The sequence below is a fragment of the Sarcophilus harrisii genome, chromosome 1, assembly GCF_902635505.1.
Source record: "Sarcophilus harrisii chromosome 1, mSarHar1.11, whole genome shotgun sequence".
Classification (NCBI taxonomy): Eukaryota; Metazoa; Chordata; class Mammalia; order Dasyuromorphia; family Dasyuridae; genus Sarcophilus; species Sarcophilus harrisii.
The window spans coordinates 124,521,131-124,544,578 of NC_045426.1; the positions used below are offsets into that span (position 1 = coordinate 124,521,131).

The window sequence follows — 23,448 nt, forward strand, 5'->3', positions numbered from 1 at the left end:
CTGCATTGAGTTCTTAGAGAAGGCAAAGACAAGAGTACCAGACCCTCCCCCACGGCCCCCGCGTGCCCCGACGCAGCCTGCGCCGCTCAGGGCTCTGGGAACGCCCGGGGACACAGGGGGCGCTCGAGAACCAAACCGCTCCGGCCGCCAGTGCGCATGTCTCCCTCTCTTCTTCCTCCTCTCCCAGGGAAGTCGCAGTGCGTTTGCGTGGCTTGGGTCAGCACTAACTTCCGGGCAGCGTTGTAGAGATGGGGCCGCGAAGGGGTCCGGGAGCCGAGTAGAGCCGAGTCGGGGCGGGGGGGGATAGCGGGGTGGGCGGGAGGGAGGGGTGGGGGCGGGGTAGGGGCGGGGGGGAGGCGGGGTGGGGGATTGGAAGGGCTCGCGGAGAGGGGCGGGGTCTGAGGACCAGGGTCAGAGGTTGCCGCTAGGACTGGAGGCTCGGTGGGGGGGGGGTGATTTTGCCGCTGTCTCCGGCGGGAGGGGCCAGCATGTCAGCCGAGGCCACGGGCGCGGCGTCCCCGGCCGCCCCCTCTCCTGGGGGTCCCGAACCCCCGGGCCCGGCGCTGCCGCCCACGCCTCCCACCCCCGGGGCCGCGGGCGGGGGCGCGGCCTATGACCTCAAGCCGCTGAGTCCGAGTAGCAAGTACGTGAAGCTGAACGTGGGGGGCTCGCTGCACTACACCACGCTGCAGACCCTGACCAAGCAGGACACCATGCTCAAAGCTATGTTCAGTGGCCGCATGGAGGTGCTCACAGACTCGGAAGGTAGCCGGGCTTGGGGCCGGGGCCGGGCAGGACAGCTGCGAGTCCGAAAGCTCCGCGGGCTCCCGGGGACGGAGCCCGGTCTACACCCCGCCGCGCGGGGTAGCCGTCCCGAGAAATGGGTTTGGGGTTCCGGGCGAGTCACTTAGACCCTCGGCGCCTCAGTTTCCTCATTTGAACCAAGTTAGACTTGGGCAGCTCAGAATAACCTTTCTCTAAAAGCGTCTCGTCTCTTAAATATCGGTTGGATAGATGAATAGAGATTAGAGGCTAGCCTCAGCACTGTCAGAAAAAAAAGATGGAAAAGTACTCAGAGTTTGCAGGTAACCTGTATCAGAAGGTGAGGCCTTCCTTCCGAGAGAGCGACATCCCTGTCGTCGTTAAAAAAAAGTGCCCAAGTGTTTCTCCAAGTATTGGTGCTATAGCTTTACGAAACTGCCCTCTAGGTAAAGGGCTGCCTTTTGGGGCCAGAGGGAAATTGTTCCTCCTGGAGAGACAGATGGCTAAAGGCCGAGTGTTTCCCCTCCGGCAGGAGTGCAGAATTAAAGGCATGCTTGGTCCTCAACTCAGGATGGAGTAGGGACCCTTGCAATGCCTGCTTTTCTCAAGAGGCAGGGGTGAACCCTTCACATCCAGAAGGAAAGAAAAAGCAGCTGCTAGTAGATGTATTTGTTGGGGGTTGGAGTTGGAGTTGGAGGAGGGGAAAATGAGTATTGAATAAAGAATAAAAGCAGCTGTTCCATATGTTGCCGAGGGACAGGATTATGCTTTTGTTCCTATAGAAGCCAAGGACTTGGGAAGTGGGGGTGGTAGGCTTTGCTGTGCACCTGATCCCACCAGAGGAAAAAGGGGAGGATACACGTTTGAAGGAGCATATTAAAAGCTGAGAAGTTTGGGTGATTTTGTAGTCACAAAGTCTTGTTGAAATAGGAGGATAAGTCAGTGGTTACCTCTGAGAACAGGACAGAGAAAGGATATCCTGAATATTTTAACTTTTTAGGTTAGATACTAACCTAGATCAAAAAGCAAGGTTTATGGAGTTGGGTACAGTATGATCATTATCAACAAAAACTTGTCTTTTCTCCAAGTATTAATGGTTTAAAGACAATGATTGCCCTCTAGAGAAAGGGCGGTTCTTTTTTTTGGGGGGGGGGATTTTTATTTGTTAGATATGGTAATAATTAAAAAAACATAGAGAAAATTGAACATTTCTCCCTTCCTCTTTGTGTTTCCTCACCCCCCCCCCCCCCCATTCAGGTTGGGTGCTGATTGATAGGAGTGGACGTCATTTTGGGACAATCCTGAACTACCTTCGGGATGGGTCAGTTCCTCTTCCAGAGGGCCCTCGGGAGCTGGGTGAGCTGTTGGGTGAGGCACGTTACTACTTGGTTCAGGGACTAGCTGAGGACTGCCAGTTAGCTCTACAGGTGAGACCACATGTTTTTCTACCTTTTTCTCTGTATGTGTTGACTTCTTGAGGGGCACAGAAAAAACACTTTTGTCTCCAGCCTATTTCTTCCCACACTATTCTATCCCTCATTTGCTTTTTATCGCACATTATCTGAAGTAGTAACCAAGATGGAATGGGTACAATTAATGTGAGAGAATAAACTGCAGGGAGTGACATGTGAGTAAGGGAGCCTGGGGCCTTGTGGGCTTTTTTTTTTTTTTTTTTTTAGGAACACTGTGTTCTCATTCAGGCTCCATGCCCACATTAGCTAGCTTTTTAATCTCTCTGGATCTGTTTCTTGTGAAATGAATAAATGGAACTGGTTCTAATATTTTGTCTAGTTCCAGCAAGAATAATTCACACTTATAAAATATTTTAAGGGCTATAAAGCATCACTACTACCCCTCCCCCCAAATCCTGTGAAGTGTAAAAATTGAGGAAACTGAGGCTCAGAAAAGTAAAATGATTTTGCTCCTGATCATACATCTAATGTCAGAACCAGAACATAAACTCTGGTCTACTGACTCCCAGTATCTTGTCTTTTCTAGTATGCCAATTGCTTTGGGTGTCTTAGTGCTGTTTTAAAATACTTAAAATGGCACTAAGTTTGAGACATTTTCTATTTTTATAGTATGTTCAAAAATTTATGTAACAAAATAATCCCATAGAATAGTTAGGCTCAGTGTTTTCTTCCTTTCACAGATTAGGAAATATACTAAGAGGTAGGTAAAGTCCTTTGCACTAGTTCATTCAAAGCAAGTGGCAGAACCAGAATTATATCCCAGTGTCCTTTCTTTTGTATTATTTTGTTTTTCCTGCTCTGATTTAACAAGACCCTCTTCTGGGCTATTGTGTTTCCTGATAGTTGTGGAGCTCTGAAAAGTGTTGTAGCCATGAGTAATAGTGAAAAGAGAAGTAGAGATGGCTGAATTTCTTACTTGATTCTTAAGCCCCAGTTCTTCTCACCATTCTTCCCACTTCTTCTTCCCTGTCAAGCAATAACTAATCTCCTTTTTCTTTCTTAGCAAAAGAGTGAGAGTCTTTCCCCGCTCTGCCTTATCCCCATGGTGACATCTCCACGGGAGGAACAGCAGCTTCTGGCTAGCACCTCTAAGGTGAGACACCAGCAGATTGGGAAGGATTGGCTTTTTTGAACTCAGCCTGATCCTTTTCTTCTGTCCTTTCTTTCTCCCCCTCAGCCAGTGGTGAAGTTGTTGCACAATCGAAGTAACAACAAATATTCCTACACCAGGTAAGGGGGAATCCTGGATTGGCCCAGCCCTTCAATTCTCCCCCCCCGTTCTCTTCCTTAACAGGTTATAGACTTATTCCCCAAGTTCCTATCTCCTTTCTAAATACATTCTCAATAACCATAATTCTAACTTGGTCAGTTGGTTTTGGTGCTAGAATTTGACTGCCTTTTGCTACCCACCTCTCCAATCCCCTAGCACGTCGGATGACAACCTACTAAAGAACATTGAGCTGTTCGACAAGCTGGCATTGCGCTTCCACGGGCGGTTGCTCTTTCTCAAGGATGTGCTAGGTGATGAGATCTGCTGCTGGTCTTTTTATGGACAGGGCCGAAAGATTGCCGAAGTCTGCTGTACCTCCATTGTCTATGCCACTGAGAAGAAGCAGACCAAGGTCAGAGATGAGCCTGGGATTTGAAGATGGGAGAGGTCTACTTTAGCATTCTTAGCTGTTAAAGAAGCAATGGAATGGGTATTTGTATGCTTATGGGAGGAAGAAACTGGGTGTATTGAAAATAAGGTAGTTGTAGAGGCTGTCACTTCTCTTTCTCTCTCTTCTCCTTTTCCCTCTTTCCTCCCACATCTTCCTCCCTTTCCTCTCTCCATTCTTCTCTTTCCTTCCTTTTCTCTCTTAATTTCTCTTTCTTCCTACTCTTCCCTTCCCCACTTTTGATGAGACCAAAATGGCTCAAATATGGGACAAGTGATTGCCAACCTTGACATCTACCTTTTTACAGGTAGAATTCCCAGAGGCAAGGATCTTTGAAGAAACATTGAATATTTTGATCTATGAGACACCCCGGGGGCCTGACCCTGCTCTCCTAGAGGCCACTGGGGGTGCTGCTGGAGGAGGTGGGGCTGGGCGGGGAGAAGATGAAGATGGACGAGAGCATCGAGTCCGAAGGATCCACGTCAGACGACATATCACTCATGATGAACGACCCCATGGCCAGCAGGCTGTCTTCAAGGATTGACCTTTTCACTCACCCTGCCCTCAAATTTGTCCTACTCTCTTACTATTACCACCATCATAATGCTTCTACTCTCTCCTTTCCCATGATTTCTGCCCCGGCTTTGCTGGTCAAGTCGTGGGTTTCCTTTCTCCACTCAGTATTTCAGATTTATGTTACGGTACATTTAGCCCCTTTTATCCTCCTTATTACTCCAAGACCATCAACAACATGGTACATTCCAAGGCATATAATACAGTGCTTCCCAAAATATCACATTTATTAGATTCACCCTCTCCAAACCACTCAGATATTTTCTCCCACTCACTCTACTTTCTCCCTATCTCCAGTTCTTACATTCCACTGTCTTTGCATCCATCATAAGTCCGTTTCAGATTTTTGGTTCTGTGTTTTCACTTCCTTTTAGTATGTATTATGTGCCAAAGTTTTTTTCATGACCTTAACCATCTGCTACATTCCAAGCCTACTTCTTTACTCCTTTATGTTTTACAACCAATTCACCTACAATCCTGTCCCTGGCCCTTGTTCCTTCTTGAATTGGTACTGAAGTGGCCTGTGGTCTTTCCAACCTGGCCTCCCCACCTACTTTTTTCTTATTATTTATTTTAATTTTCTATTAAATTATTGAAATAAAATTAAATTGCAAGGATAGACTTGGTTTCTGGAAGAGAGATTTTATCTTTGACAGGCTGGAATTTGTTTTGTGGGGGTATGATGAGAGAAGGTTGAGGAACTTCTGTGCAGGGTAGGTAAGTTTCACCTATTTGTAGAGTTGGAAGGAATCTTAGGTTATTAGTCCAGCCCTGTCATTTCAGAGATGTAAGAACCTGAATTTCAGGTAGTTAAATGATTTGTTTAAAAACCAAATTTTAGTGGCAGGAGCAAGCCTAGAAATTGGTTTTCTCATTTTAAATGTAGTGTTCTTTGCTTTATATTATACTGCATCTAAAACTACCCAATCTCAGCTTTGTGTCCCTTTTACATATCATAGAAGGATGCAGCCAGGATTTAAAGAGTTTTGTAAATTTGTATTTTAGTTCTTGGATATGCCACCTCCTCACTTCTGCATGCCCCATCAGTGACACCCATAACAGCACCAGAAATCAGAGGCAAACCATGTCATACCAAGCTGTCCAAGTCCAATGTATCTGTGGTTCATGGATAGGAGATGGGGGGGGGGGGGGGGGGCTCTCTCTAGGGGGAATAATGGGACATCAAATTACCCTTCAGGGGTCAGGTGCAAAGACAAAATCAAGAGCTTGTCTCTCAGCCCCAGCAACATTGGGATGCCAGAGGTCAACAATGAAGACCACACGAGGGCCATCTTCTGCAGAGCCTGGAGACAAAAAGGAAGCAGAGGATTATAATTGTTTGGGTTTCGTTCTTAAATCCAGATTTGGTCAAACCTCACTTTAGACTCCCAAATCCCATATTTGCAGAACTCTGTGTCTTGGTTACCATTGTGAGCTGCAGTGTGCAGGAAAGAATCATCCACGAGCAGGCAATGTCCCTCAGACCAGCACTGGGGCTCACCCCCAACAACTAATTCACAGCCAGGGGGAATCTTCAGGCCTGTTGGAGAAGGCCCAGGTAAAAATCAGAGAAGTCACCAAACTCAGAAATTACTATCACTTCCCCAGGTAGACCCATAATCTTCCATTTTGCCCCAGGTTTGACCTAAACATCCTTGATTCACTACTTACCCAAGTGACAACGAACCCGAGCATTAGTGGGTCCACAGCGTCCTTCAAGTCTGGCTCCAGGCAGAAGAACAGAAAAACCAGCATTGCCAAAAGAATTGGCACTCACAAAGCTCCTCAGTCCTCGAAGAGCCCGATATGCCCCTGGGCAGCGTCGGCAATTATTTGGCTGACACCGACCAGCCCTGTAGAGTAGGAACTGGTGGCACCCAGGGGCCAAAGGAGGGGACCAACCCCGTGGTGGAGAAGATGTCCCTGAGAAATCCCAGCTCACAGTTCCAAAGTCCCGAAGAATGGCAGGGAAACTACTCTCTAGGAGTTCCACATCATGTCGCTGAGCATCCCGGGGCACAAATGGAGCAGAAGGAAGGTCCGGCAAAAAGAGTAGAGCTGGGCGTTGGATTCCTGGACCTCCACCGAGGCCGCCGCTGCCCTGAGCTGCCCTCCTCACCCTCCCCATCCCAGCCCAGGAGTAACGCTGGGCATAGGCCCGAAGTCTCTTACTCACTAGGCCTTCTGCCCCGGGCCCTTCCCCGGGCTCCCTGGTGATCCCTGACCCTTGACCTCCAGCCTCCGAACCTCTACCAGCTCCAGTACCCCCTCTGCTAGCACCCCCTGCCCCAGGGATCAGGGTATCCTGTGAGCCCAATCGATAGCAGTACCAGAGGAAAAGGGAAGTGAGGGCCCCAAGGATCAGAGTGAGGGCTGGGCAGGCCAGGGGTAGTGGCCAAGGGGGCATGGTGGAAATGGAGTAGGGAGTCTAGTCAAAAGGCCCCAGGCATTCCCTAAATCTTTCCCTCCACACCTTGCCCTACTGGCTCTTTCCTCTGGCAACCTCAGATTTACCCCCCTAGGGCCTTACTCCATGCTGTCTTCCTCATTCTCCATCACCTCTCCTTCCTGGCCCCCTTTTTCTGGGGCTTCTGCCTCCACGATTCTGCTTCCACTTCTCAATTTCTCTCTTCCTCCATCAGCAGTTCCTGCCCCACCTCATCATGCAGCCCTCAGATCCTGAGGTGGTGGATCCTAATCCTCTGCAGCAGCTTCCACCTTCCCTCCACGACCCTCTCCTTCCTTTCCTCTCTTCTTCTGTCCCTCTCCACCTCCTCGCCTCTCCTTTTCCCCTCCCCTTAACTCCGCTCTGTCCCTTCTATTCTCCTCTCCTCTCTCCCCCTCCTTTCCCACTCACCCTGACGTCACCTTCTCCCCCCTTCCCGCCCCCGCACCCATCCCTTCAGGCCCACCCCAGAATCAGCCGCATCTCGGGGATACTCGCGTCAGGAAGGGAAGGAGCAGGGGGAAGGGGGCAAGGCAGGGAGGGGAGGGGGAGCTTTTGTAATCCGGGGTCGGAGGCGGGGGGGGGGATGACCCCCGAAGGCTCGGAAAGCAACACTGACAGAGCCGGACTCCCCTCCTGGGCGGGGTGTCAGGTCCGCTCCGAGGTGGCTGCGCTGGAGTCCGGCCGGCCCGCAATGCGAAAAGGGGGGAGGGAGGGGCGGGGCGTGGAGCCAACGGTTAGGGAAGGGCGGGCGGACCCGCAGATTGGCGGGGCGAGGGCGGCAGGGACAGCCGCGGGAGGCTAGCAGATAGTCAGCAGCTTCTAGGGCCCGGGCCGCCTCGGGCGCCAGGCTCCGCTTCCCGCTAGCCAGTCGCGGGAGCTTGCCGGCGAGGGGCGAAGGCGGAGGCGGCCCCGGCCAATCGGCTTCGGAAGCCTGGCTTCTGGAGCGGGGGGCGGGGCTGAGGCCGAGCGCTGTCCTTGGGTCCGTGGTGCTGAAGGGGCCCGCGCCCCGAGCCCGTCCAATAAAGCTCGGCGGGCGGAGTGCGGCGGGGAGCCCTTCTGGGGGGGGGGGGGGGGGGGGGGCAAGCTCCGCGCCAGGCCGAGGCCGGCCTGAAGGATTCTGGGGTTCCCCGAGGAAACCCAGAAGGGACATTCTAGACCTCAGCCCCCCCCCCCACGTCCCACTGTTGTCCTTGGGGGTGGGGAGCGCGGGCCCTCCGACGCGCGGGGGCGAAGCCACCCTGCAGGGCTGAGGGAAGGGAGGGGGAGGTAAGGCCGGGGGCAGGGTGGGGGTGCCTGGGAGACAGAAGGAAACGCAGCTGCGCTGCGGCTCACAGACCCGGGGAGAAAGCGATTAAAGTCCCAGATGTACGGGGAGGCTGCCCGGGAGGGTTAAGGAGCGCGGATGCGGGGTGGGGGATCCCGCACAGCTCGGGGCCCGCCTTCATACAGCGGTCTCCTCCTACGTCGGCTCTCCCCCCACACCCCCACGCAGCAGGTCCCTCCCCTCGCCCGGCCCCAGGATCTGACGTGGGCTTCGACACCTTTCTCAGCTTCTCCCTCTCGCACCCGCAGCTCCCTCCCCCAGGACCCTGCGACCCTCTCTCCTCTTTCCCCCCCAAACCCTTCTAGAACCCTTTAGAGACTCCTCCCTGGCCTCCATTCTCTCCACCCCCCACCCCACGCTACAATTCCAATCTCTACCCCGCATCCCAACAACCCGGGATCTAACCGAGGCCGAAAGCAGGCGTCAGGGGTAGAGGGGAACCCAGGCGTCCGGACCCCCGAGAGAGCCTGGGCTGATTTAGCGCCCCCCACCGAGCCCCACCCCCTGCAGCCGCAGCCGCGCCCCCTTTTCCTCCCCCCCCCCATCCCCGGGAACAGAGAGGACAGAGGTGTCCGGGCATCCAAGGAGGCAGAAAGCTCAGAGTCTTCGGTCCCCAGTCTTTCTCCCATATATTCCTCAACACCCCCCCCCCCCACCTCGGCCCTTCGCCTCCTGTCGAGCCCCGGATTTTCTTCCTTAAAAGGAAGCAGTAGTAGAGGGAGCAGAAGGGGCGAGAAGAGCGAGAAGACTAGCTCCAGCTCCTGGCGAGGGGAGAATCGGGGAACAGCCAAGAAGCTGAGTCAAGACTAGTCCTTCAGCGCCCGGGAGCACAGGGGTTGGGGTGCGGGAGAGGGGTTTGGGGACCAGGGTGCCATGGGGACCCCCGGAGCCGGCCTCCTGCCCCCACCGCTGCTGCTGCTGCTCCTCAGCTGTCCCTGGACTTGCGGTAAGAAAACATGGCCTTGCATGTAAGAGATGGGGGAACTGCGCCCCCCGAATGCGGAGGGGGCAGGGCGATCAGGGTATGCTGCAAAGAGAAGCCTCGGGGATGCTGCCTCCTCCTACAGCCCCCATGCTCTGCGCGTCTGGCCTGGGGCTTCCTCGGAGCCGGTAGAGCAAGGGGGAGGGGCGCTGCAGTGGCGAAAGGGGAGAGGGCTGGGATCTAGGGTTTCACCGCCGGCACTCAAGAGTTCCCCCAAGTCCCGTCGCTGGGGCTGTGGGATGAGAGGAAGAACCGAAGGACAAGGGGATCAGTGGGGTTAAATCCAGGAAATAGGAATGGGGGAGGTAGTGCCCATGGTGCTGAAAGGCAAGGATCTGAGGCAGAGAGGCAGGCGAGGAGAGGAGAGAAAGGGGGGCATATTACAGGAGAGATGCTTAATCTTTGACGTATGGCCAAAGGCAGATGGACATCTAAGTAAGGACAGATCCCTAGCAAAACAGCTACCCGCACCGACCTACACACAGGCACAGGGACATATTTGGCTTCTGACTGCATAAAGAGGCCCAGAGATCTAGAAAAACAGTCCCAGGGAAAACCAGAAAGCAGCGTGTGTGTAGAGAGAGGCACTAGAGAGAGACAGAAACTCAGAGAAATCCAGTAACCCAAAAAGAGGCTATGGATGCCACAGAGAGAGAGGCTAGAGGCACTACAGAAATAGACATAAAGTTGGGGGGGGGACCCCAGCACAAAACAGCAGATGGTACAGAGAGACCTGGAGAGAGCTATTAGGGGAGAGAGAGAGAGAGAGAGAGAGAGAGAGAGAGAGAGAGAGAGAGAGAGAAACAGCAGGCACTACAGAGACGGTTACTCAAAGATGTGAGTAAAAGAGAGGCAACAGCCCCAAAATACTGACACTCACCAACGTAGGCACCGGAGAGGGAGCTCTGCGAGATGATGGAATCAAAACCTTAGCCTACCAACCAGGAGCTGTCCATGTTTTGTCAAAAGTACATGGAAGGCATTCATTTCCTTTTCCTGTATCTAAATAGTTGAAGAAACAGAATGGAAGGAAACTGAATCACCTATTTCCAAGCATCTTAACCCCCTATCCCAAGTTCTGTTCTCTAGAGAAAAAAGACCAGAACTAGAGGTTATGACTTGAACTGGTAGTGATTAAGAATTGAGAAGCTTGTGGAAGTATAGGAAACAATATAGGAGAAGCACAAACGTGGAAGAAAGAAGAGATAATCAATTCTCTCAGACTCACGGGACATTTCCTTCTAGGTGTGCCCTTAATGGAGGAGGAGAGTCTGGCTGGGGAAAGCAGTGAGTCTCCCACAATTCTACCAGCTGCACTGGCTGAGCTGCTACATGGAGCTCTACTAAAGAGGGGGCCAGAGATGGGGGACATCCCTGGTAAGACTCAGACCAAAGTAGTTTGGAAACATGGGAGCAAAGACAGAGACAGGAAGACAGGAAATAATTTAAAGGAAAGTTAATAGATACAAATATTTAGAAGCACATAGGATGGGAGGCTTAAGAGAATAATGTGAAAGAACACTGGGAAGATGGAATATAAGAGTTGGAAGTGTAAGCACAATTTAGGCTTTATCTCATAGTCTGTTATGGGAGGAAGGGGTTAGAAAGAATTGTCTCTTGGCCATGTCCTCATCCTAATCAGCCTGAGCTTGACCTGAATCCTTCTGGGTGGATAGAGGGATTCTTTTGGGAGAATCTCAGCTTAGTGCAGGAGGGCTGTAAGGATGGAGACCCAAATCTTTTCATTTTCCAGCCCATCACCTAGAACAATCCTTTCTGTCCCAAAGACTACTTTTCCTCAGGTTCCTTACTTTAGATTTTCCTTCTCTTCGCCCTGCTGTCTCAGGATCCTTTTTGATCCCCACACTAGCTGCTGATACAGAAGACCAGACTCTTGCCCCCCCCTCCCCGCCTTGGGTCACAGAACCAGGAACAGGACCTCTGACAACAGCTGTGACTCCTAAGGGAGCAAGGGGGGCTGGGCCTACTGCACCTGAGCTACTGACTCCACCTCCTGGAACCACAGCTCCACCTCCCCCAGGTCCTGCCTCTCCAGGCCCACCTCTTGGGTCTGAGGGAGGAGAGGAAGAGACCACAACTACCCTCATTACCACAACCACAGTCACCACAGTGACAAGCCCAGGTAATCCACCAATGTGGAGAGGAGGAAGCTGGGTCCAAATGGATGAAGAGTGATGGATATAGAAGAGAGGAGAATGTATTGTATTTAAGGATAGAATAATAAGAATGATTAGGAAGTGTGAATATGGGGGAGGGGAAATGAGGACACTTGAATTGTCATGGGAACTCCATGACCCTGTGGATTTTTTTTTTTTTTTTTTTTTTTAGTTTTATGTAACAACAACGTCTCTGAAGGTGAAGGTTATGTAGAATCTCCAGAATTTGGGCGTTCAGCTGCACCCACTCTAGGACCTCTCGACTGCACTTACAGCATCTCTGTCTATCCTGGCTATGGCATTGAAATTCAGGTACTTAGGACTCCATTCTTATCACTAGAAATCGATTCTTCCTTTTCCCTGGCAATAGTGGTAGTAGTAGGGATGATGTTGAAAGAGCCCTGTCCTAGGAATTATACCTTGTGGAACTTCAGAGTAAACCTAAGATCCTATCTACTCCAATCTTCTCACTATTCAAATGAAGACCTTGATGCCCCGGAAGAGAGACTTGCCCAGAATCATATTGTTGATAAAGGATAGAGCCGAGATGAGAACCCAGTTCTGATTCTCCCTCCGGAGTCCCTTCTACTCTATCATGCTAATTGGGGTTCTGGTCCTGACTCTTCCATCACCTACCTGTGTGACCTTGGGAAAGTCACTTGCCGTATCTGCCAAATGGGAAGACTGCACTAGACAATAAGAGTAACTCATATGTATATAGTACTTTCTGGTTTACAAACTGCTTTTCTCACAACAGTGACTTGCTTCCTATCACAGGATTCTCAGATGATGTTACTTGGGGCACTACAATGCCCCAAGTATTAGGTAGATGACATGGAAGCCCTTTTTGATTGAGCTGTGTGAAGCTGCATTTCCCCTTTCTTATGAGCCAAGACTCAAACATGGGTCTTCTGCTTTTTAAGCCTACTTCTCTTAATACTATATTCCCACAGTTCTTCCAGTGCTAACATTATATAATTTTATTAATGTTTGAAAAAGTACAGATCCACTACAGAAGGGCTAGGCAGGATCAAAGATTTCTGAGTACTCCTTATCTTCCTTCTAGCCGGGTCTGTTGCTTTAATCTTCCAGGTACAGTCTCTCAACCTGTCTCGAGAAGAGGGACTGCTTGTGTTGGCTGTGAGTGGTGCACCAGCCCCAGCAACCCAGCTCCTGGCCAATGCCTCCCTACTGGGGGAGGGTCAAGTCCTTCGGAGCCCAACTAACAGGCTGCTTCTGCATTTCCGGAGTCCCCGGACCCCTCGAGGTGGTGGCTTCAGGATCCACTACCAGGGTGAGAAGAATTAAGATCCTGAAATAGGCCTGTGTTCAAGTGGACAGATGGTGTAGCCACTCAGGGACCACTTGGAGTGCCTGCGGGCACATCTCCAAGATGACTGATAGTAAGAGGCAGGAGGATGGAGGAATATCCATGATAGCGAGGGATGGGTGTGGTCACCCCTGGGCTGAATGGTCACTCTTCTGTGCTCCTAGCTGAGGGCACTTAGCACAATACTGGGCAGATACTCCTCACATTGACTAGGCTCCCTGGAATCTTCCAAAGACCAGTTGGGGCTGGGTAGGTTCAAAAAGGACATTTGTGCACAAATGTGTAAATACATATATAAACATGCTCATTATGCCTGTATTTACATATACAAGGATTTTAGGTACACAGTGTACACACATAAGATCCATATATCCATGTACATATGTTCGTGCTTATTCCATGTACATTTAAACATGCACCCTTTCTCAGCACCCAATCCTGCTGCTTCTATCACGATTATCTCCTATTCTCCAAGCAAGAGAACGAGATCCCTTGGGTTAATGGAGCCTCGGTGATTGGTTTCACATGTTGAGATGCCCCCTAAAATGTGAATTATGTTGATTCCTCAAAAACCTCATGGATTAGGAAAGTAAAGCTTGTGCCAGGGTTGTGAGTCTCTTGGTGTCCCTGCCACTGTAATTCTCTCCATGAACTCACAGGGACATAAGTGCAAAGGTGCCTTCTGCAGCAAGGAGGACTGACTGCCAGGCTCTCTGAGGGAAGGTATATGTGGGAATGGGGCAAGCTAGATGGTGCGGTGGATACTTACTGGCTGTGTGACCCTGGGCAAGTCACTTAACTGTTTGCCTCACTTTCCTCATTTATAAAATGAGTTGGAAAAGAAAATGGCAAACGATTCCAATATCTTCGCCAAGAAAACTCCAAATGGAGTCGTGGAAGAGTCAGATATAACTGAGTGACAATATGTGGGAACAGCCTTAGGTACATCTGATAGATTAAAAGGACCATCCCAGACTTTGAGACTGTTGTGTAGTGCTGTAGGGTGGAGTGGAACTGAAGAATGGATTTTGAGAGGATATTTGAACCAAGAGCCTCAGGAAATAGTAGTGGAGCCATCCTCTGAACTCAGGAAATCTTGTCTGATTTGGGAGTCAGTGCTCATTTTGCTGAAGCATGAGCCCTTTTGGAGACATGGTCCCTGCTTCTGGAACCTTAGAAGAGTGATGGCAGAAATAGCATGAAGGAATTAGAGAACAATACAAGACTATACATGGTCATGTGTGGGCTCCAACACTGGTGGGGGAGCTCGGGGCTCAATTTAACCCAACACACATTTGTTAAACACCTGATATATACAGGGAACCTGTGTTGGACATCAAATCACATAGAGATTAAATATATATATATATTATATATTATTATATATTAATATATATATAATATCTCACAGAAGAGCAAATGCTATATTCTGTGAGATATTACAGAAAAGAAAATGAGGCACAGAGGTTAAATGCCTTGCAAATGATCACCCAGGGGTCAGACTTGACTGTGGACTCCTTTGTGAATCAATGTCTTATTTATTGTAGTTCTAATTTATGCCAAGAAATTTGCCTTCTTCACCTAATTGTCATCACCATAGGTTATATTTATATAGTACTTTAAAGTTTGCAATGCCCTTTATAAATATTTGATCCTCACAATAGGTGAATTAAGTTCCCAATTATAGTTGGGGAAATTGAGGCACAGAAGAGGAAATTAGGCAGAGAGGTTAAATGTTTTGCAAATGATCAGAGGTCAGACTTGACTGTGGACTCTTTTGTGAATCAATGTTTTATTTATTGTAGTTTAATTTGTCTCAAGAAATTTGTCTTCACCTAATTATCACCAGGGGTTGTATTTATATAGTACTTAAAAGTTTGTAATGCCCTTTACAAATATCTTATTTGATCCTCACAACAATACTGTGAATTAGGTCCCCAATTATAGATGGGGAAACAGGCAAAGAGATTAAATGACTTGCTCAGGGGCACACAGCTAGTATCTTAAATAGTATCACAATTCTGGGGCAGCTAGGTGGTGCAGCGGATAGAGCACCAGCCCTGAAGTCAGGAGGACCTGAGTTCAAATCTGATCTCAGACACTTAACACTTCCTGGATGTGGGAACCTGGGTAAGTCACTTAACCCCAAGTGCCTCAGCAAGAAAAAAAAAAATCAAAACTCAGATATGACTCCAGACCCAGTGTTCTGTCCATTGTGCCACCTGGTTGCCTATAGGCTTAGAATGTTAGAAATGGGAAGGATCATCAGAGATCTCACCCCTCATTTTACTGAACAGAAGTCTGAGGCTGGGAAAAATAACTTACCCAGGATGATAAGACCCTCCAGAGTCTGAACTCAAGTATTCCCTCACTCCAGGAATCTTTCCGTGCTGCCTTTTATACTTTATTCAGTCGATGTTATGCTACTCTGCACTTGATCTGATGTAATTTTTTAGGATTGTCCCTAGGAAAGTTTGTAATGTGCTGGGTTGACTAAACTTCACTCAGACACCTCCAAGGTAAGACTGTAATGGTTGGGCAGGAGGAAGCCAAGCGAAGCCAGAGGTTTAAGGGAAGAGCCCAGAATGTTCATCCTGAGGCTGAAAGGAACAGCGGGTCCTGGTTTCTCCCTTATTCTCTTAGCCTACCTCCTGAGCTGCGGCTTCCCTCCCCGGCCACCTCATGGAGACGTGAGTGTCACAGACCTGCACCCCGGAGGCACTGCCACCTTCCACTGTGACTCGGGCTACCAGCTGCAAGGGGAAGACACCCTCGTTTGTCTGAATGCCACCCGACCAGCCTGGAGTGGGGAGCCTCCGGCCTGCCTTGGTGAGCAGCAGGAGAGCCGGCATTCCGGGGTTAGGGAGAAGGGATGGGGAGAAGGATGGGAGAATATTCTTATGCCTCAGAGTATTGCTGTCTGGGAAAAAGCATTCAAGTCCCTGTAAGGGAGCCTGGATGAGAAGCCCGGGGCTTTGGGGAATGTGATGGGTGCAGGGTCTCAAAGAACAGAAGCCACCTTGCAGGTTTGGGAAGAACAAAAGTTAAGAGAGGAGGATTTCTTGCCTGGGCAATAAACTTCTTTGATTCCTCTTTCCCTTCAGCTGCCTGTGGAGGCTCCATCCACAATGCTACTCTTGGCCGGATTGTCTCCCCCGAACCTGGAGGGGCTGTAGGGCCCAACCTTACCTGTCGCTGGGTCATTGAGGCAGCTGAAGGACGGAGACTGCACCTGCACTTTGAAAGGGTCTCACTGGATGAGGACAATGATAGGTGAGGGGATTGTGGAAGAGAAAGTTCTCACCTGAAGGTGGAGAGACTATAGTCTCTCACTCTATATGGGGGAAGGAGGGTTCTTGAGAAGGTTCTCACTGAAAAGGGGGCTCCAGGGAAGAAAGTTCATATCCCACAGAGGGAAGGAGACACAGAGGGGAGAAGGCCCTCACTCTAAGACATGGGGAGGGATGTGGGGGAGAAGGCTATTGTCCCATGGAGGGAAAGTCGGGGGGGGGGGGAAGGAGGGATAGAGAGAGAGACGGGAAGAGATTCTCATCCTCAGTGAGGGAATGATAAGGGAGAAAACTAAGTGACCTGCAGGGATGAGGCTCTGGAGATGAATCTTCTTATGCCTGGTGGCCCTGATCACCTCCTCCCATCCCCAGACTGGTGGTCCGATCTGGGGGTGGTCCCCTCTCCCCACTGATCTACGACTCAGACATGGATGATGTCCCAGAGAGAGGACTGATCAGCGATGCCCAATCCCTCTATGTGGAACTGCTTTCTGAGACACCAGCCAACCCCTTGCTACTAAGCCTCCGATATGAGGGTAACAAGCCCCCAAGGGGGACCCCAAAACTGGGGCCAGTATCCTTCAAAAGATAGCTCATCCTTTTAAAACTCAAACTCCATTTGTTTTGTCATTCATTGCATGATTAGGGACTAAGACCCGGAAACCCTATAAGCTCTCAAAGTTCAACCCTCCACATCTAGAGAAGCCTTCCAATTCTACCCTCCCTGAACTTCCCACACCCTACAGAATCTCTCAAACTCTCATATCCCGAACCTTATGGACCCTGAACATCTTAAACCCAAGACTCAGAAGGCTCTCTTTAAATCTAGTGAGCACCCAAGCAATAGCTCCCCAAACTTCATAAATCCACTTTCCCTTTCTTATGTGTGCACTCTCTCCATATCAAACTCCTGTTCTCTTTCCTCAGCCTGGACTAGTCAGGCATTTGTGGCGGAAGGGATAAAGGGGTCATGCCGCTGGAAACTGAAGAGGGCATTATGGGAACCTGCCTAATCTGAACTTTTCTGCAGCCCCTAAATCCCACAGACCTACCCCAGCCTAAGGCCTATTCTTACAAACATCTTTTGCCTTTTCTCCCCCTGCAAATTTTAAATTTATTGCCCACAGTAAAATTGGTTTGAAAATGGGTGGCAAGCGTGGAAAAGAGAAAGCAGTGGCCATATCTCCACTCGGGAAGGTTAGGGTTAGGGAAGGCAGACTGACTTCTTTAATCAAGAATGTGAAGCCATCACTAATTAGCCGGGGTATTTCACCTCTAAGCACCATTTCCTCATCCGTAAAGTGAAAGATGGATAGATGTCATCTGAAAACCTTATAGTCCTCCCATGCTAAGAGTCTAAATGGGGAGAAGGGATGGGAAGGAATCATGCACTGTCTTTCAAATATGACTATGAATAACTTTTGGATTATTTGTTTTAGATTATCGATAATTTCATGAACTTCCATCAGCAGGAATAATCAAGAGGTTATTGTTGGGTTTTGTTTTGGTCCAGACCAATGATTTCACTGGCATAGGGAATTTTCATCATGGAAACTATAATGATGGACTATAATCTTAAGTTTGGGGACACAAAGATTAAATAACTTATTTTTAGTCAAACCATCGATATGTCAAAGGGCCACTACCAATTTTGCAGTCTCCCAGGATGAAGTTTGTTAGGAAGAGATGAAGAGGGGGTGAAGAAGTTGCAGAAGGGTGGGGAATGGGAAGGACAAAGGAGTACGGAGGGGCTTTCCTGAGTCCCTTGACTGCTGTTTATTCTCCAGCCTTTGAGGAAGATCGCTGCTTTGCTCCATTCCTGGCTCACGGCAACGTCACCTCCACGGATCCCCAGTTCCGTCCTGGAGCCCTGGCTACCTTCTCCTGCCTCCCAGGATATGCCCTGGAACCCCCCGGTCCTCCCAGTGCCATTGAGTGCATCGACCCCTCTGATCCCCACTGGAACGACACTGAGCCAGCCTGCAAAGGTGAGTCCCTTTCCTAGAGGAGGGCAGCATGTACCTGGATTCTGTGTTCTTGGCCCTCTCATACAGTGTTATTAAATGACCTAAGATCAGAAACAATCCCCCTTACAGATGGGGAACCTTGGTCCCCAGCTCAGCATCATGTCCCCATAAAGGCAAATGTGGAATTCTGAGCCGTTTTGGAATTGTAGGGGAGTGAACTTTCTCCCAAACCTGACCCAGCCCTTGCAGAGAGCCTGAGGATTGGGCCTGGTTCAGCCCGCCAGAACTTGGACCCCTTGACTCATTGCTACCTCTGTGCTCTTGGACAGTGTTTTCTCTGAGATGAGAGTTGGACTAGAGGCTGTCTAAGGTATTTCAGGCTCTAAATGTGATCTTCCTGCGTCCTTTCTTCTGCCTCACCCTTCGCCTGGCCCAGCCATGTGTGGGGGGGAGCTGTCCGAGTCGGCCGGCGTGGTCCTCTCTCCCGACTGGCCCCAGAGCTACAGCCCGGGGCAGGACTGTGTGTGGGGCCTTCACGTCCAGGAGGAAAAGCGGATCTTGCTCCAAGTTGAAATGTATGCCCTGGGATGGAAGAGGAGGGAGGGCTGTGTGGGGGCAGAGCGGAGGGATGTGGTCTGGGGCCCAAGGACTCTGGCCAGGCTGTGCCTCCCTTGGAGGGGAGTGGGTTATTACTGGCCTCAGGGGATGCTAAGGGGTGGGGATGGTTTCCCAGACTCCGCCTGTGACATGGCCAGCCCAAGACCAGCCTTGTGGGACAAGATGGGGAATCGGGCTGGCCGGCTTCCCAAACTCCCAGGTCGTCTTGGGCATTTTCTATGGGCCCATTTCTTCCATCCCACATGCCTGACCCAGGCAGAGGAAGGAGGGCAGAAGGAGGGCAGGGGGAGCGGGAGGGCAGCGAGGGAACCATGTAAGGCTGCGGACGGTGAGGGACTCGGGGCCTGCGCTGGGGACCGTGGCTTAGTATCCCGTTTGCATCCCTGCAGCCTGAATGTTAGGGGAGGGGATATGTTGACCCTGTTTGATGGAGATAGCCCCAGCGCCCGGGTGTTAGCCCAGCTTCGCGGGCCCCAGCCTCGCCGCCGCCTTCTCTCCTCGGGGCCAGACCTCACCTTGCAGTTCCAGGCACCAGCTGGGCCCCCTAACCCTGGCTTGGGTCAGGGCTTCGTGTTGCATTTCAAAGGTAATTGGGCACAGAGATCAGGAGGGGGTAACGCAAGATCCCATTCGGAGATGTACTGGGGAGGAACCTAATCCTGGCCCCGTCTCGGGCTAGGGATCCTTAAAGCTCGTCTAGAGGCATCTAGACACTTCACAGGGATCCTTCACCCAAGCAAAGCCCTAAGCAAGGCAGCCCAAAGCTGACGGGAGATCCCCAAGGCTGCGTCTCCCAGGCGCAGCTCCAGATTCTCTAACCCAGGGCCTCTCTCTCTCCCCCTCTCTAGAAGTGCCTCGGAATGACACATGCCCAGAACTGCCCCCTCCAGAGTGGGGCTGGAGGACAGCATCCCATGGAGACTTGATCCGGGGAACCGTTCTCACTTATCAGTGTGAGCCTGGCTACGAACTGCTTGGCTCAGACATCCTCACCTGCCAGTGGGACCTGTCCTGGAGTGCTGCACCCCCAGCCTGCCAGAAGAGTGAGCCCCGATCCTGCTCCTTCCCCAGGCGCTCTCTATCCTCCCCGGGCTCGGGGTTCCCCCCTCAAGCCTTTCCCTAGCCCGTTCTTCCAGGCTTGGACAGGGGAGAGGGGAGAAGAGGGGAGAGTGAAAGTTGCTCCCTGCCCCCAACTCCTCTCTAGCCTATCTGGAATAGATTTGTCAGGACTGGAAGTATCATCTGGTCTAACTTCATTTGTCAAGAGAACATGGTAACACTGAGCGGGTCCCCTCACTCTGTGGGCCTCCCTTATTCACACGTCTAGGGGAAGCGGCCTGAGCCAAGGGATTTTCATTGTCTTTGACCTCCAGGACTGATTAGAGACCAGGGCTTCCTTTCTAGGCTGACAGTTTTGTTCCACTTAAACCTCTTCAGATGTTGTGAACAAAGCATTTTGCAATTGGTAACAAGCTATGCTAACCCTGTACTAGGGAAACCCTCAATTTCTGAAGCTGATCAGAAACAATAGGCTCTTGACCCTTCCCTTGAGCCAATTTCCGCTAGTGCTGGATGCTAGGTAACCGGTGTTCAGGGGTGCTAGTTAATGGAAGCATCCCCTCCCCCATGCCTCTTAACATGCATTCCCTCCTCCTAGTCATGACCTGTGCAGACCCTGGAGAGATTAGTAATGGGCACAGGACAGCTTCTGATGCGGGCTTCCCCATTGGCTCCCACATTCAGTATCGATGTCTACCTGGCTACAGTCTAGAGGGGGCAGCCGTCCTCACCTGCTACAACCGGGACACAGGCACCCCCAAGTGGAGCGACCGTGTCCCCAAGTGTGTCCGTGAGTCCCCGGTCCTGGCTGGGGGTAGAGGGACCTGCCAGGGTGGGAGGGAGAAGGAATGACGTCCCAAAACCTGGGTTGAAAAGCAAATTGTGGAGAGGTGATGGGAATAGGCAGTGACTAGGCCCTGGCTTCTGCATTCTCCAGTGAAGTACGAGCCATGCCTGAACCCCGGTGTCCCAGAGAATGGCTACCAGACTCTCTACAAGCATCATTACCAGGCTGGGGAGTCTCTCCGGTTCTTCTGCTATGAGGGCTTTGAACTGATTGGGGAGGTCACCATCACCTGCCTCCCGGGACACCCCTCTCAATGGACCAGCCAGCCCCCACTCTGCAAAGGTACTTGGAAGAGAAAAGGGAAGGGCTTTATGGGGCTTGCAAGGGCCAGGAGGGGGGCTCGACTTGGATCAGCTCCTAGCTTCTGCAAAGTAGGGACAAGGACCTGGAGGTCAGGGGTCCTCGGTGGAGATGGGGCTTGGGGAGGCAGGGTCGCTGATCCTTAGGAACAGAAAGGAAAACAGGATAAGGCTCACTTCAGGAGTTGTAAAAAAAAAAAAAATTTGTTTTTGAGATGAGAACAAAGGAAATACAGATTTAGGATTTGGGTAGATTGGACCAGAGAGGAGGTTCTCCTGCCTGGCCTGGCCTCCTGCCCTCCCCCCTCACTGGCTCAGACCCCACTCCCCCCTCCTCTCCCTGCAGTGGCCTATGAGGAGCTACTGGACGACCGAAAACTGGAAGGTCAGTGAGGGATGAGGGGGAGAGCCAGGGCCCAGTTGGGGCAGGATGCCTGGGTTTGGGGAGGGGAACAGACTCTCTGAGGGAAGAATCAGGGGCTGGGGTTATAGGCCAACTGGGTTCCTTGAGGGAACTAAAGGCTAAAGGGCAAAGCTCTTGTTCCCTTGAAAGAGCCCACGGCAAGCAGCAGGATACCAAAGTTCACCGTCTTCTCCTCTCTGCAGTGACACAGACCACAGATCCTTCTCGGCAAATGGAAGGTGGAAATCTAGCCTTGGCCATCCTGCTGCCCCTGGGCCTTGTCATCTTACTCATTGGGGGTGTTTATCTCTACTACACCAAGTGAGCACTCTTGATTTTTGGAGTAGTGTGGGTGGGCCTGGGCTGTTCACAAGATGGATGTCAATGGAGGTCAGGCCCAGGGTTCCAAGTTCTGACTGGGTCTCCCTCAATCTGTCCTGAAGAGATTAGCTCTCTGGTTGGTTCTGGGCTCTATCTAGGTTCCATCTAGGCTGTGCAGATTATAGTCTTGGAAAACCTTAGAGGTAGGTAGTGGATCTTTGGTGTTTTGAGACATGGAGGAGGGACGGATAAATTATAAAAGATAAAAGATGGCAGATAAAGGCACCTGACCCACATTTTCTTGCCTCCCCTCTCCCAGGCTACAAGGAAAATCTCTATTTGGCTTTTCTGGATCTCACTCCTACAGCCCTATCACTGTGGAGTCTGATTTTAGCAACCCACTCTATGAAGCTGGGGTGAGTAAAAACCTTCATCTAGTCCTGCTCCTTGGGGTTTATAATCTGAGTTCTGCCCTCATGGCCCCATAAATCCCAGTCCTAATCCTACTAGAGAGCCTGTTTGAAACATTCCCCGTAAGTCTTCCTGCTTATCCCTCCCCCATCTCTCATTTCCCCTCTTAGAGACTCCCAACTTCTCTCTTCATTAACCCAGTGGCTCAGCAGCCAACAAAATCCTCCACCCTCTGTCCTGACTCCCCTCAGTGCAGCTGTACCATACCCAAGACCCTACCTCAAGAATTTCCTGGAACCACCAGATGGTGAATAGCATCCCTCTTGCCCTGCCTCCCACCCCCAACAAGCTGACAGATGACACTGTTATCTCTGTTCTCAGGATACAAGAGAGTATGAAGTCTCCATCTAAGCACCAATGGAAGGAGTAGAACTTTTGGATGTCCCTTCCTGACCCCTCCCCCCAGACCAATCTGGGAAGGGGGGAAGAAGTAAAAAGAACTGGATCTTCCACTCTCAGCTCTCAACATCTCATGCTTCTCCCTTCTCCTTGTAAATACCCTAAGACCCCATTAAGGACAATAAATACCCTGAAGATCCTCTGGTAAAAATAAGCCAGCACCCTGCCTCCCAAGTCATCCTTTTTCTCTGTTGCCAAATGCAGGGGGTCCTTTTGCCTCCTATACCCATAATCTGGCTCCCCAGCTCTAAAATACAGTTGTCCCTTGGTTACTTAGCACTGGGGCCAATAAGGGGAGAGGGGTAATATATCTTAGTCCAGGTCCTAACCTACTTGTCCCTGTGGCTACCACAGGGATCAATCTCACTCAGAAGGCTTGATAAAATTTTCCTTATTCTCTGGTGGCTCTCATTGCTTGCCAGTTCCCTGGCCACACATGTTCCTGTCCTACCAGCACTATCCATTCTTGGATTTTCCTTTTGCTCTCCCCTACCCACTGCTCCTTCCGGCCAAGAGCTCTAGGCAGCCCCTTTTTTGCCCAATAGCCCCAGTCTTTTGGCTAGGCAGAGTAAGAGTAGGGAGGGCTAGGGAAATGACCCCTAACCCCTGCAATCCCTCCCTCCCTCCAGGTTCCCCCAGTTCTACCCTTTACCCCTTCTGGCTTCTGGATTTTTGTTTTCAAGCAATAAACAGAAAATCACCATTTGTAACTGGGCCCAGTATTATGGTGGGGGCAGCTTATAAGTGGGAAGAGGGAGCAGAAGAATTTGTTGGGGGAATGGCAAAACAAGACCATACTTCCTACTCTTATGGAAGCTGAATAGGTTCAACTGAGGCTTGGAGCAAATACTCTCTTAAATGCTTAACTGAAGATCTAATGGCAACAGCCCTTCAGAGAGAAGTAAGAGCTATGAGAATGAAAAGGGAATTTCCAGATCTTCCAATCTCACCACATATTGTACAGCTGAGGGAAAAAAAAGAGGCCTAGAAAAGGAAAAATGGTTTCTACAAGGCCACTAACTTAAGAGCAGAGAAACAAGGTCCCCC

At 50.7% G+C, this 23,448-nt stretch overlaps 3 protein-coding genes across 4 annotated transcripts; 2 read left to right on the plus strand and 1 right to left on the minus strand.

Moving 5' to 3' along the window:
• The first annotated feature begins 376 nt into the window (after positions 1-376).
• On the plus strand, positions 377-5,086 carry KCTD13 (potassium channel tetramerization domain containing 13). The gene is made up of 6 exons (XM_003762088.4): positions 377-765; positions 2,020-2,189; positions 3,238-3,327; positions 3,412-3,464; positions 3,661-3,856; positions 4,200-5,086. Exons 1-6 carry the CDS (start codon positions 489-491, stop codon positions 4,434-4,436), a joined length of 1,023 nt encoding a protein of 340 aa, XP_003762136.2. The 5' UTR covers positions 377-488; the 3' UTR covers positions 4,437-5,086.
• On the minus strand, positions 4,954-7,302 carry ASPHD1 (aspartate beta-hydroxylase domain containing 1). The gene is made up of 3 exons (XM_003762065.4): positions 6,137-7,302; positions 5,892-6,005; positions 4,954-5,769 (listed from the first exon to the last, which is right to left on the minus strand). The coding sequence occupies exons 1-3, from the start codon at positions 6,870-6,872 to the stop codon at positions 5,660-5,662; spliced, it is 960 nt and encodes a 319-aa protein (XP_003762113.1). The 5' UTR covers positions 6,873-7,302; the 3' UTR covers positions 4,954-5,659.
• An 888-nt stretch (positions 7,303-8,190) lies between these two features.
• On the plus strand, positions 8,191-23,111 carry SEZ6L2 (seizure related 6 homolog like 2). 2 transcript variants are annotated; one of them, XM_003762058.3, is made up of 18 exons: positions 8,192-9,184; positions 10,466-10,597; positions 11,067-11,363; positions 11,570-11,709; positions 12,490-12,691; positions 15,371-15,556; positions 15,832-16,000; positions 16,390-16,553; positions 17,805-18,005; positions 18,421-18,559; positions 18,992-19,188; positions 19,451-19,645; positions 20,260-20,451; positions 20,599-20,790; positions 21,154-21,192; positions 21,414-21,531; positions 21,851-21,947; positions 22,324-23,111. In XM_003762058.3, the coding sequence occupies exons 1-18, from the start codon at positions 9,112-9,114 to the stop codon at positions 22,351-22,353; spliced, it is 2,763 nt and encodes a 920-aa protein (XP_003762106.1). In that variant the 5' UTR covers positions 8,192-9,111; the 3' UTR covers positions 22,354-23,111. The 2 variants fall into 2 exon arrangements, with proteins under 2 accessions (XP_003762110.1, XP_003762106.1); XM_003762062.3 differs by lacking the exon at positions 21,154-21,192 and having other exon boundaries at positions 8,191-9,184.
• Positions 23,112-23,448: the final 337 nt, after the last annotated feature.